This window comes from Strigops habroptila, chromosome 4 (genome assembly GCF_004027225.2).
Source record: "Strigops habroptila isolate Jane chromosome 4, bStrHab1.2.pri, whole genome shotgun sequence".
NCBI lineage: Eukaryota > Metazoa > Chordata > Aves > Psittaciformes > Psittacidae > Strigops > Strigops habroptila.
The window spans coordinates 9,452,510-9,466,211 of NC_046358.1; the positions used below are offsets into that span (position 1 = coordinate 9,452,510).

Genomic DNA, 13,702 nt, shown 5'->3' on the forward strand with positions numbered 1-13,702 from the left:
TTCACAGCCTCCTCGGGCTGAAGAGTAGTACAAGCAAAGGTATGTGGCTCAGAGAGTTGCCTCAGAAGCAGTGTCTGGCTTACAGCACAGCCAAGGTTGGGCCATGCTGATGTACAACACAGTGCTAGAACCAAAAAAGAGGAACTCTGTTGGCTTTGCAGACTCACGCAATGTAAAAAACAATGAGAAAAATAACTTCTTTACTATTTATGTTAAAATATTCTGCCATTTCATAACTTAGAAGGAAAAAGGACACGTCTTCTCTTACATAAAAGTACTGGATGAAGCCCAAAAGCTGTAATGCTCAAAAAGTGAGGAGTCACATTTGCTTTCACTCTAAACAGTATATGGAGCCCTATTGTTGACAGCAAAGTCTGCTAGAAACTGCAAATGCCTCTCATTCTTCCCCCCCCCCCCATTTCCTACTCATTTCAAGGGAAAATTACTGAAAGTTAATACATGACATTAGCACATGACAAGGCACAAAGCTCAATGTATTTGATCTGTTGGTTTGTTGAGGGTTTTTTTTGTTTAAAGTTGTAGATATGGTTAAATTATATATACTTAGGAAGATCTAAGCACATACAGATTATTGACCTGAGTTTTGTGACATGACAGATGTCACCTTCCTTTTGATGGGGCAATGAAAAAGGCTGTTCCAACAGCAAGTCTTCAGATGCTTGCTCAATTGAAATACCATTTCTCACTCTTATAATTACATTGCTTCTAGTTCCGTATAGAAGTGATACAAAAGTGTTTCCTTAAAGAACGCATGCGTAAGGATTTCTGTTTTCTGGAATTCTGGTAATGCTTGTAAGATTCCAAAGAGAATGTGAAAGAAGGAAAATATAACTATGCACTTTGTAAGGTATGGGTTGTGGTTTCCTTTTTCAAGTTTTTTCAGACATTATTTCAGTATTTACCTGAAGCATTTTACAAGTTAACAGAGAATCAGGTGGATGGTATGCTAAGTATGTCATAATTCAAACGTGGCTCAGCTGAAAGCAGATCTAATGCCATGCAATTATCACCTAGCAATATATTCAGCACTTCAAAAGCATCAATGCAGCACTTTAAAAATTGTAAATTAAATAAATTCAGTTTAAGTAATTGCATTTTAAAGATTAAAATATCATAGCATCACAGAATCCTTTAGGTTGGAAAGACCTTTAAGATCATCGAGTCCATCTGAGCCATTTGTTATCCAAATAACTTAAACCACTATTACTGCCATCCCACTTAATATTCAATTGAGCAGATGAGAGGGCTGACTTGTGCAATGGCATCTTCCAGACACTGTTAAATTTTCACTCCAAACAGCTTTTGTTTCTTCACCTACTTATACTGACAAGCTGAATTTCAAAACTAATTTCAAAAGTATTTCCAAATCACAGCTGAAAATGTCAATACAAGTAAACGGGTACAGCAACATCATTACTATGTAAAAACAGGTGGAAAAGTGACTCCATGGCAGCTACAACAAAAATAAATCCTTATTTATTTTGGCCACATGAACACTACTAATAGACAGGAGATACTGTTACAATAGACTAACTGATCATCATTGTGGCCCTTTTCATTACGTTGGTGGCAAGTAGCCTACTACGGCAAACTCAACATAGCATTTCTACTGGTCACCTTATCAAACAAATCAAAACTATTTCAGCTGACTTTTTTTCTTCTTTAGATACCCATCTGAAAGAGAGAACCCAGTTTACAAAAATGAACATTATTACTTCTCACTAGACATACATGCAGATCGTTTTGGTGGATTTTTTAGGTATTTGTACTTAATAGTTTGCAAATGTTTGTCTGTGTGTATTCCTGGTTTCCCTATCCCTATCAGTCTGCTTCTAGATCACAGAGAAAATCAAGCTATGTAACACAGAAAAAATAGTACAGGAAAAGCACATACTACCAAAACACAAGCTTTCCTTTGTGCTTTCATCTCAAGCCTGACCACATTTGGGAAGACATTCTAGAAACCTGAAGGCTGTTTAATCCACTTCCCTCTCAACTCTTTGGCTCTGACTGAATTGCTAAGCAGCACAGGCCGCCGTCTATTAAGAAGGAACCAATTCAACTCTTCTTCACAGCAGCATAAGCATACACCTAATATAAACCAAAAACTTTCTACAACGATACAATGGAAGTAGCAGGCAAAAGATAAGGCTTATTTTTCACGTCAATGTTTCTGTACTCAATCTAAAACATCTCCCCAATTTTAAAACCAAAATAACCATTTTTCATGACACAAACTTCACGATCTGCTTACCTTGGTCAATGCTACCTGTGCTTTCAACACCAGTAAGCACACCACCACATACAACTCACAAAAAAGTCTGTAAAATCTAAACACAATTCCAATGTGTTACAATTGTATTTTCATAGTCATAGGTGTATATACTCTATGCGTCATATTACAGTGCCACATGTTAACTTACAGTAAGAGTACTTAAATCCCACAGTCTTAATACATTTGCATATAGAAAACATGAGTTTATTTTCCCTATTCCACCTGTCAAAAATATTTTTAGGGGAAGAAAACAACAAGAATAACTTAATCCATTGGTCTAAGGTTTTGAGGAACTGCACTTCAAAAAAAATCTATAAAGTAAAAATCATAGTATGCATGATTTCTCTTTTACATTACTGGGAAGATTCAACACTTGTTAAATCTAAACAATCCACTAATACAGGGCAGAACTTGTATTCACCTTTCAAATTACCTGCTTGTCAAGTCAAGATCTTTGGAAGAAGTGCAGTGCTCAAAAGAAAAGGGGGAGGAGGGGAAGGGGGAATAAAACCAGACAAAAATAATCCCCAAAACAGGGGATTTAAAGTTCATCTGTCAAATATAAGATGACAAATATGTATGTTTTATCAATTAATAACTGAAAGCTTTTTCAATCACTGAAGGAGGAATATGCAGTGTTGGTTTACCGATGTAAATCTTCTGGTCCAAATTCAAACAGAATTAGCTAAAAATGCTATTTTAAATCTAAAATAAGAGAGAATTTTAAAATGGAAATACTAATTCATAGCCCATGGCATTATTACTGCAAGACTGTGTTTCTTATCTCTTCTGTATCAGAACAGTGAACCTCTAAGTCAATACAAAGCAAAGCTGAAGGTCCAGTGTTCTTCACTGAGTATGTCACATCACAGTACTAAACCACAGATTTAAAATCTTCTGCACTCCAAAATAATCCTGCCTTTTCTCCCTGACCTTACATACACTACAATTTTACAGCTAAATTTACAATTTTACAGCAATGTTATAATCTTGAAGAAAAAGGCAAAGTGAGCTTTGTCAACTGGCTTATATTTAAAGCACACAGTAACAATGATAATCATAAAGTGATAAACCCTTCCAAATTATCTGCAGCAAGAGCCTTATCCTGATCCCATCAAAGATGACATAACCTTGTCTACTGCAATGGAAACATTAGATTACTGAAAATATCTTCTTTATAACTTAAAAAATGGGTTACTGAACCAAAATAATTGGTACTTCTTGTGATAGAGGACTCCTCAAGAGAGTATGGAAGAATACAAAGTAAAGCTGAACACATTCAGTATACAAGGCAGCTAGTAAGAAACACAGTTTACATTTATAAGTACTAATCTCAAAAGCAATGCTGAAGAGTAAAACGTACAGGACAATCAAGAGAAGCACATTCCCTCTATGCTACTATTAGTGAACATAACGCTCCACTGCTGTAGGAAAGTTGTGCAAAAAAAAAAAAAAAGAAAGGACAGGTGCTTGCAAAGCTCTGATTCAAATACTGTGGTTTTTTATTTGCTTATCTGGTATTACTTGAATGTTGCTGGATTTTGTTATTCCACTGTTAAAGCTCTTTCAGAAAAACACAGAGATCAGAATGAGTAACTCTAATTGTTCAAAATAAATTTATCTTGCAATGAATTCTTGTTCAACATTGAAATTTTGCTGACCCTGCATTCTGAGGTTTCTATGTGAATAAGTGAAAAAGCACATGACTCTCCAATATGACAAGCAAAGTAGCTTTCTATTTCACTTTAGATATAACCAGTTTGAAAATTATGTTCAAACTTTCAGAATGCACAGTGGTACTACCAATGGTTTTTTTGCATACAAGATTGTACTTAGTGAAAGAAAGCTAGCGTTTCAGTCATTCATTACATGCCACAGGTTTTCAGCTACAACTGCAATTACAAGGCTGGAGTCTTAAAATCTGCAAAAATTATTCTGAGTTCCAGTGAATGAAACTGACATCAGTTGTGCAAATAAAACTTGAGTGTTCAGCCCTGAAATTACCTGTGCAACAGAATCCCTGAACATCAAGTAATTATTATTCTGTTTTAAACGGAAAAGGAAAGATCTGGAAGGCTTAAAAAAGGCCCCTCCAAAAATCTATCTCAGGTCTTACAATACAGATGTAATTACTTACATTATTACCTATAATTGGAAAGATATTGTTCAAAGATTACAGATCGTAAACAAAAGCATGTGGCTACTCACCTACAGTATACCAACTAGCATCTGTCAACTTGCTGATAACAGCTTCTTGAAAGGATCCATCAGGCATTTTGGTTTCAACCATTGCACCAACCTGTAAAAAGGAGGATCTCAAGGTTACATGTAATCCCAAACTCACATAATGGAGAAAAACCCAAGGAGGCATTAATTCTTCCAGCAAGCCAGCCTTCTTTTTTTTTAAAGCTCATTTTAGCTAAATGTTGCTTTGTAAAATTTAGTTACTTAGCTGTGAAAAACAAAGGTCCTTAAGTATGAAGGCTGAACTGCAAATAGACGGTAAAGCAGTAAGAAACTCAGATCATCTAAGCATGATTTACATCATCTCAAAAACTAACAAGAAGGCTAACTGGAAATAAATATTCAAATATTCAGTCAAAGTAATTATTACTTCATTACTGACATGCATGCAATTCCTCCTATGTCCCATAATTTCACCACTGTTATATATATATCAGCTACGTCAGAACTTCAGTAGCAGCCTACAACACGCATTAGTGTTCTTGCAGTAGCTACAGGGTAAAGACAAATACAGAAAAGGTGATCTCCTCTACAGAGCTCTATTCACATTCAATGTTTTATAACTCAGCTATGTATTTCAGCAGGCAACTATTACATATCACAGAAACACAAACCAACATGCATTTTTATATAAAATACATCAACTATCTAAAAATGCAGTTAGAGCAATTGTATTTGCTACTGTCTAGCAACTTCACTTCATAATCAAATTCTCAATTACTTACAAGAAGTTTTGAAGTTTCATTACTTATAAGAAGTTTTATAACTTGTAAGAAGATACAAAAATCATTGTGTATGCAAAACTGGGTATGAAGTATACTATATGGAGAAGCACAGCCTCTAAAAGCTGCCAGAGTTAAGACTAATTACTCAGAATTCATCTGAATTAAAGCGATGAGCCTCCTTTTGTTGATTAAAATTCTGTAGAACAGCACTAAAATTTAGAATTTTACAAATCAATTATGTGAGCATAATGAAAAAACATGAAAAAAAAAAAAGCAGGCAGTATACATACTCTTAGAGGTCCTTTCACTTGGTCATCTTGCACTAACTGAGTTGAGTTATCCCCCTTCAGGACCACCTGAAAGATATTCGTGAACTTTTTTTTATATGTATCCTATTTTTGATAGCATATAAAAAGCATATGAAACTGCATTAATAACAATTTGGAAAATAAAATCTTTGTTAATCAAACGGACCAAAACATTATTAAACACAAAACACTTGTTTTACTGACAGGGGCCCACAAGTATCACACTTAACATCTGATCTCAAACATCATACTTAAAGAGGGCACATCAAACATCAGCTATTCCAAGGTAAAGAAAAAATGCTTTGATGTGAGTTTGGATATCGATGCAATGCAGGTCACACATGGAATTGGGCTTCCAGATCAGGAGATTAAGCGGCCTTTTTTTTCTCTCTCTCTACTTCAACTGTAGCACTTTATTGACAACACGCTGAGTACTAAACTACAACCAAAATAAAAAGGTTTTTTTTATGAAATACGTATCAGAAAAAACATGTAACTGACCACCATTTCTGCTACCTTGAGCCAGAGAAAGTTTTTATGGTAAAGATGTGAATCACTACAAGCATAATGAAAGTAAGGATCAGTTACAGTGTCAGTAAATTACACTTCTCCCTTTAAAATCCTACATTTGAGAAATTAATAGTGTAGATAGAGTGAATGTAAGCCTAAGCAATTTGAATCCTTGAGTTTGCAGAGACTCAATTTAGAAACATAAAAGATGGATATTTAGATGTCGACACTGTTAACAGGTTTTGTTATCACAAAAACATCTATGGTGTTTAAATAAAGACGACCCTAAAAAGTAATCCAAAATTCCTGTTTCTTGTCAGGAATCAAAAGACCTTGAAAGAGCTTCCTTTCCACTTCTGAAGATGTCGAGTTTTCTGGCTCCCCCAATTATCCCCCAACCACAGTCTACACTGTAGCTGTATTTATAAATGTTAATACATATTCAAGTTAATAATGCACTTCATGCAATTTCTGTTTAACATTTTCTGTCGCACTGAGATGGATACAGGTTGTCCTGCTGCTCAGGAAGAGACTACTAGACTTTTTGGACTCTTTGCACTTTTGGCAACTGTGTCGGGGTGTGCCTACATGCTCTTAATTACAATATCAGGCTTACCTTGTTAAAACTTCAATTGTTATAATTGAGATACAGTGACAGGAATTTCCACCAAGTCACAGCAGCCTCATAAACTTCCATATCTTATCATAGAGTCATAAAGCATATGATTCTAATGAGAAAAAGAAACTCACACCTCTTATAGTTCAAATACTCTATCAGACCAAAGATACAGATACAAAATCAAGGATGTCAGACCAGGTAGGGCAGCACCCTGCTTCCTACAGAGCTTCTTATTAACACAGGTTTCTAAGAACATAACAGATTTCTACAAGTACTCATTAAGAACAGGGGAAAAGACTCCAGTATCCAAATTGTTTGGTGTTTGTTGGGGGGTTTTCCTATTCACGTAAAGCACTCTAATAAAGTGATATGATCTATAGATGTAATTGAAGAGGCTAATAGCTTGTTCTACTTGATCTCAGCATTAAAGCACATGTAAACTTAGATGCGTAGTTATTAAAAGAAGATTTCATCTGTGTTAAGGGGTTCTGGGTCACTAATGACTTATTTACCTATTTTGGACAGGAGATGAGAAAGTAGAAAGTGGAAAGATTTTGACAAAACAAAGCAGAACAATGTCTATATTTACTTTGAACGTTTAACTTTCATTTAACTACATTTTATTCTTGTTTTCCCATGGTAGCACTTACAACAGTACTGCAACACCAAAATAATGACTTTCTTTTTTGGTTGCTTTGGCGTGACACCTGTAAATGTGAATGAATGTTATGTGCCAGTACTATGTGTGTGTAGAAACTCAGCTACAGCCGGAGCATACTGGTTTAGAAGCAGCAGCAAGATACTCAAAACTTAACAGACGTTATCCTGGACATTCCTAAAACCTGGTCTAAGAAACTAATTATTACCATCCTTTTTTGCTGTTATGTTGATTTATTATTTATTTTGGCGTTGCCTCTTAAGTTCTAAGCTATCAAACTGAAAATGTCAGTGGGAATGAAATGGAATTTCTGCTTCAGAAGAGGTTGCTCTTATTCCTTATTACTCATGTAAAGTCATAATCCTCTCTTTGTAAGATCAAAACTGACTGCTGTGAAACTAATGCATTCACACACAGAAGACAGCTGTGATCAGGAAAGAAGTAGCAAGGATAAGTAATTTGAAAGCTTATTCTTGTTCCAGCATATCCTACAAAAATAAGAAAGAAACACCCCTACTCCCCCCCCCCCAAAAAAAGAAAGAAAAACCAAACAATAAACATCCCAAACCCAGCACCAAAATATGAAAAACATTCTAGTGTTTTTTAAAATTCATATAGTGAGGTGATGAACATTTCCAAATCTTCAGGACTAGGATCATCTTTTCTGATAGTCCTTTCAACACAAAACTTTTATAAAATCAGCAAGAACCACAGTCTAGTACCTTGACTTTCACAAGCCTTTTCACCGTCTTAATCTTTGCCTCACAGAAGGCACCACGGTACTTGGCACTGACATCAGTTCCCACTGTCAGGTAGGCAGGCTCGTCTGCTGCCTATTAAGAAAAAAATAAGAATAAAGGTTAGTTCTTCTTCCTTTTTTTCAGCTGCATCATTATATATTTAATTTTACACCTAAGCTTTCAGATCTATTGACTTTTACATGAGTAACGATGTCTGTACTTGGAATTGCAATCACACTGTTCTTTAAAAGAAAAAAAAAAAAAGAAAATGAAACCAACAAACAAGTTACAGGAAGTTTTGTTTTACCAGTGATGATTACACTTCCCACAATTTTGTCAGCCTAATTACTCTCCCAGAAATATCTCTGAGGGTATTAAACTGATATTTCAAACATCTCCTTTATATAAATGGTAATAATGTACAGGAACAACTATTAAGTCATTCCTACACATCATATAAAAGGAGAGTATTTCAGCTGTGAACAGGCAATATAAAAGATAGTTGTACTTTTCTCAGCTCACAGCAATCCAGTGACAAAGATTATTTAAAACATTTGAGATCGCTATCATCCCAATACTTACAATTAAGTCTATAAGATTCTACATATAGGATTTTTTTTCCTGCCAACTAAAAGGAGACCTCTAGAGAAATTTGTTGTTATCTTTCAAACAGCTGTTAACTAGTACTTTTGTTTACTGAAATGCTATTATAAAAGCTTAATTGCTTATGCATTTTAAGAGAGAGAAATATTTATCATCATATTTTCCTTAGTCTGGACTTCTATTACTCAACATTGCATTTTACGGTGCTCGAGCAATTGATAAACAAGGGTAAAATTACCACGTTGAAAATGCCTATCAAGGAAATCACAGCATATAAAATAACTGCTTTTCTGTTCTTACTTAGTGTTTTAATTACTATTTTTTTAATTACTATTATTTCTTCGACTCTGAAGGCAAAAAAAGTTTTCTCTTTTGTAAGTTGCACTGCAACTGTTAAGCCTTTACTGAAAAAGAAACAGGAACAGCTAAGGCGGGACAAAAGCTGTGGTATTGCAAACTTACAAACAGTGGCTGCTGATACAGGAAGCATTCAGACAGTAGCCCAAAGGACAACAACTCAAAGCCGTTGTGAATTTTCAGACTACTACTGCAAGATGGTAAAAGCTTCGCTCACTCACACCTCAGCTGGAGAGCAGAAACAGGATATACAGCATGCACTGAAACCCCGGCCAACGTTATCCTACTGTTGCTCATCCGAAACCGGCGATTAAAAACGAAATCGCCAGAGCAGCTTGCGCGGGGCGAAAAGAAGCCGTTACCTACTCCGGAGTTAGCCTACCTTCATCATTAAAGGTTATTTGAGGGATTCCAGCTCAAAGACTTCTCCTCCCCGCGAGCACACGGGAAAACACTGCAAAACAAGAAGGGGGGAGGGAGCGGCTGAGGGCTCACCCGTGCGAGCGTGGGTCTCCCTCTGCGTGAGGGGAGGCCGGGCTGAGAGGGGAGACCGGCACCGGCAGGCGGGAACCGCCGCGCGTCCCAGCCCCACCGGGCCGCGGAGGGAGCGGGGCCGCAGCCGTCGCCCGCCGCTTCCCGCCCGGCGGCCCCTCGGTGTGTCACGTCGCCATTGCTCCCGCTCCGCGCCTCAGGGCGGAGGGACCGGGAGTCGCGTTCGGCCCGGGAGGGGAAACCGCCACCCCGCACAGGCAGCTCCTCGCCGTGGGGGCCCGCGGCCGTCTTCCCCGCCCCTCGCAACTTTCTGCGGCCCGCGGAGGAACGCGCCGCCGAGCTCCTCCTCCCTGCCCCCTCCCCGCCGGCTGGCCGCACTTCTGGCTCCCGCCCCCCGCACACCCGCCGCGGCCGGCCGCGCTGCCAGCCGCCGGGACTCCGCGGCCCCCGGCATGGGGCGGGGGGGGGTGCGCGGCGGGGGCGGGCCGGCGCCGTGCGGCTGAGTGGCTGCGGATGGAGGGCGGGCGGGCGGTCCCCGCCGCCAAGCGCCGGGGCAGCTCCAAGAACGGTGGCGGGGGGAAGCGGCCAGGGAGCTCGGAGCGGGCACGGGGCGGAGTTCGGTGGGGAAGGGAGTCCCCATCGGAAAGGGACCGACGAGCGTCCGCGCTCCCTCACACGGTGGAAAGGCGCGCTAGTGGGGGGGTGGGGGAGGTATGGGGGGAGCTCCCGGCGCCGCTCCGCGCCCCCTCCCCCGGGACAGCAACAGAGTTGCGGCTGCCGAGGTGCCCGCCGCCCTCGCTGCCTCCTACCTGGAAACTCGGAGCGAAGTGGGCAGCCCCGCGCTGCCCGGCCTGGTCCCGGCGCCGCGGGCCCCTCCGAGACGACGACAGCCCCGTGAGCGGCGGCGGCTGAGCGCGGCCCCGCTCCACCCCCCAGCCCGGGCTCGCACCGAATCACCAGCGACCAGCCCAATAACAAGCTGTTGAGCAGAATCGGTCCTGCCTGAGCTCCCATTGGTCCCCTCATGACGCCCTGGGGGCTCTGCCCCGCCCGGATTGGGCACCGCGGACAGCACCCCCATTGGTCACAGGGCGGCTGGCAGAGGGCATTGGCCAGCCGTCGACGCAGGTAGGGCCACTGAGACTTTTGATTGGCGATCCTTCGGAAAGCTAGCCGATTGGTGAAGATTGAAGTGAAGTCAGAGTCCCCCCACGGGTGATTGGTAGGAGCTGGATCCGGATGTAGCTCTGTGCGCGTTGACTGGCCGCGACCAGGGGACAGGAAGAACAAGGGCGCGATGTGATTGGTACTGGCCTTCTCTTAGGGACGCGGTGGGGCGGGGACAAGAGCGGGAGGGGGCGGAGGCGGCGTTCTGCGGCGGCGGCGGCCCGCGGCGGGCGGAGCGCATGCGCCGCGGTTAGCCTCTCGGCGCCATTTTGTGCGGCGCTCTTTCCCATTTTAGGCCGCGGGAGGAAGAGAACGGGAGTGGCCGGCGCCGCTCCCGGGGGGCTGGGGGAGCTGTGGGCAGAGGCGATGGGCCCGGCGGGGAGTCCCCTCCCGCGCTCCGGAGCGGCCGCGGCTTGTTTCTGCTCGGCTGCCTACTCCCGTGGTGGACGGCAGCGGCCGCGTCGCTCTCCCCCCCCCGCGTCCTCCCGCTCGGCGGTGATGGCGCAGGAGCGGACCCGGAAGTGAAGCGGTGGCGGTGCCTCTGGCGGCGTGCGGCGGAAGCGCCCGGCGGGAGGGCGCGGAGGAGCCGGCCGGCCGAGCTGCCCGGTGAGGTGCGGATCCGCCAGCCGCCGTCCACTCGCCGCTCTCCCCGCCGGAGCCAAGCGGTGGTGCCGTCGGGGCGGCCCATCCGCTGCGGTCGCTGCCGAGCGCCCCAGCACAGACAGCGCCGGGGCTGCAGGTAGGGGCTGCAGGCGCTGCCCGTGCCGCTTTCCTTTGCGCCGGTCCCTCAGCCGGTGCGGGCGGGACACGGGTGGCTGCGCTTCCCTCGCAGGAAGGCGTCGCTCCGTCGCCATTAACCGCCTCCTGCTGCCCGTGACGCATTTGCGGTGAAGCCCGGGGAGGGGGGTAGCCGTCTGTTGTTGCCTGGTCGCTTCTGCACGTGGTGCTGGCGGTTGTAGCGGCCGCTTGGCCTGCTGCCAGGCGCCTCAGGTCATATCTTCACAGGAGGATGCGACAAGGACAGGAGAAGACCAGTGTTGGTGGGGCTGACTGCATTTTGGGGTGCTTGGAGGGGACTGTAGTCTTGTCCAGTCCTTCCGTACCGGTGATGGATGCTCTCTGAAGGCACAGTCTTCCAAGGCAGGATACTGGCACCTGCGAAGTGTCCTCTAAGAGGATTTGGACTTGGAGGCAAGCTTTGATACTACTAAATATGAGTTACTAACTGAAGCCTATAATTAAATATGCTTCTAACGTTAGTGCCACATTTTTACTTACGTAAAGTTTGCATCATGCTTGACAGTCATGCAGATCCATTCTTTTTACACAAAGTAATGAGTATCATCTGTTTGACAGTACTCACTCTTAGCTACAAGACATACCTTAGGTTTATCTAAATCAACAGTGGAGGAACTTGTCAATCTAGTTCAGAGATCCTTTGCGCTAATTTGACAGGCATGGATTGCTAATTTAGGTGTAGTTTCCATGTAAGTTCTGGCTTGAAGGTGTTTTTTCGTTTTGCATTTTGTAAATCCTATGCTTTGGAAAGCAGCAAGCAAAGGCACACCTCTTGAAGGAGTTCAGTCAGCAGCGGTGTATGGTATCAGTAAGCTCTAAAAGTTTATTAAGGCGTGATGCACTCAAGGCGTGTTTAGAGTTGACTGCAGGAGATGCTTCATATGGGGGAAGGGTAGCTGCAGACTTCTGGTGTTTGGATCTGGGTTGTAAATATAAAGATGCTCAAGGTTGTATACAAAATGTGTAAAGGTTTGAGGCATTTAGTGCTGAGGAAACTTTGGTTCTGTGCTGTAGTTACACTTTATGCAGTGGATAAACTGAGGAGCGAGTTAATGTTTAGAACATACTAAATCTACCCCAAATGTTAAAAAAGCTTCAAGAATTCACTTTGTGCACTTCTAATCAATCTGTGAAATGTATTGGCCAAGCCATGACTTTGAGCTTTAAGGCACAATTTGTATCTCTGTACTAAGTGTAGTACCATTCAATAAATAACAGTTTGTGACAAAACTAATCAGTCTTGTTTGATTTCTAGCAGAAAAATCCTGTCCACCTGGATGTATCTGTTGCAGCTGGCATGCTTAGGAGGTTTGTGGCACATCATCCATTTAGTAATTGTGAGCAAAAGGACTTTTTTTATATAGCCTCTCAGCAGATGTGACTTGTTCTTTTATGGTATTTAAAGCACCTAAGAATGCCTAGCTAGGCAGCTCAACAAAGAGCATAAACATTCTCACACAACTTGGGGATGATGTCTGGTGTAATGGAATGAAAACACTGTGCTTTTGGCAAGCCAGGGAAAGGGTCTAATTTTGTTTTAAAGTAACTTCTCATTGCAGTATGAACTTCAGGACTCAGTTATGCCATGATATTGACATTTTGCATCCTGAATGTATGTCAGTGTTAACCAGCCCAGACACTGCCTTGGCTATACTAGATCCTTGCATCTGTACCCCATCCCTCAGCATGATCCCTTATAGGGAAACAGTTGAAATGAGTGGAAGAAATGAGCAGCAGACTTTTCCATTGTGAGCCACTCTGTTAACTTCGTAGAGTTAACACTTCATAAGCTCTAAGATGAGACAATCATAGTCCTTTTTCTATCTAATTAAACAGACATGCTACGAGGTAGAAAAATTTTTAACATCACTGTTCAAAGCAGCAGCACTTGTATTATGTGCAAGTACCATTATGTGTTAAGTACCAACTGTCTTGTAGATGCAGTACAGGAGATTCACCTGAGGATATGCATCTTGGTCTTAGCTTGTGCAAATTAGCACAGTGCTGCTTAATTTAAAAAGTTAACACAAAAGCATCAAGGCACTCTAAGCATGGCACTGGTCTTTAGTCTCATGTAATTTGAGAGTTTGGGTGATGGCTGTGAAGAAATCAGAAAAAATAATGTACTTTACAATGTCTTTGGTGTATTGGCTGCAGAATACACAGAATTTTTGCCCAAAGTCTT

The 13,702-nt window shown here is 42.3% G+C and overlaps 1 protein-coding gene across 3 annotated transcripts in view; it reads right to left on the reverse strand.

The window, feature by feature from the left end:
• ARID4A (AT-rich interaction domain 4A) overlaps positions 1 to 10,915 on the reverse strand; it is a 50,030-nt gene extending 39,115 nt beyond the window's left edge. For 2 of the 3 annotated variants that reach the window (XM_030483079.1, XM_030483077.1), the window contains exons 1-5: positions 10,362 to 10,915; positions 9,443 to 9,514; positions 8,083 to 8,193; positions 5,556 to 5,621; positions 4,505 to 4,595 (exon numbers count right to left, since the gene is read on the reverse strand). In XM_030483079.1, the coding sequence (XP_030338939.1) occupies positions 4,505 to 4,595; positions 5,556 to 5,621; positions 8,083 to 8,193; positions 9,443 to 9,451 (277 nt within the window). In that variant the 5' untranslated portion in view covers positions 9,452 to 9,514; positions 10,362 to 10,915. Of the gene's footprint in view, positions 1 to 4,504; positions 4,596 to 5,555; positions 5,622 to 6,699; positions 6,812 to 8,082; positions 8,194 to 9,442; positions 9,515 to 10,361 lie in introns of those variants that run through there. The other variant, XM_030483080.1, reaches the window with a different exon arrangement.
• Between the last annotated feature and the right edge of the window lie 2,787 nt (positions 10,916 to 13,702).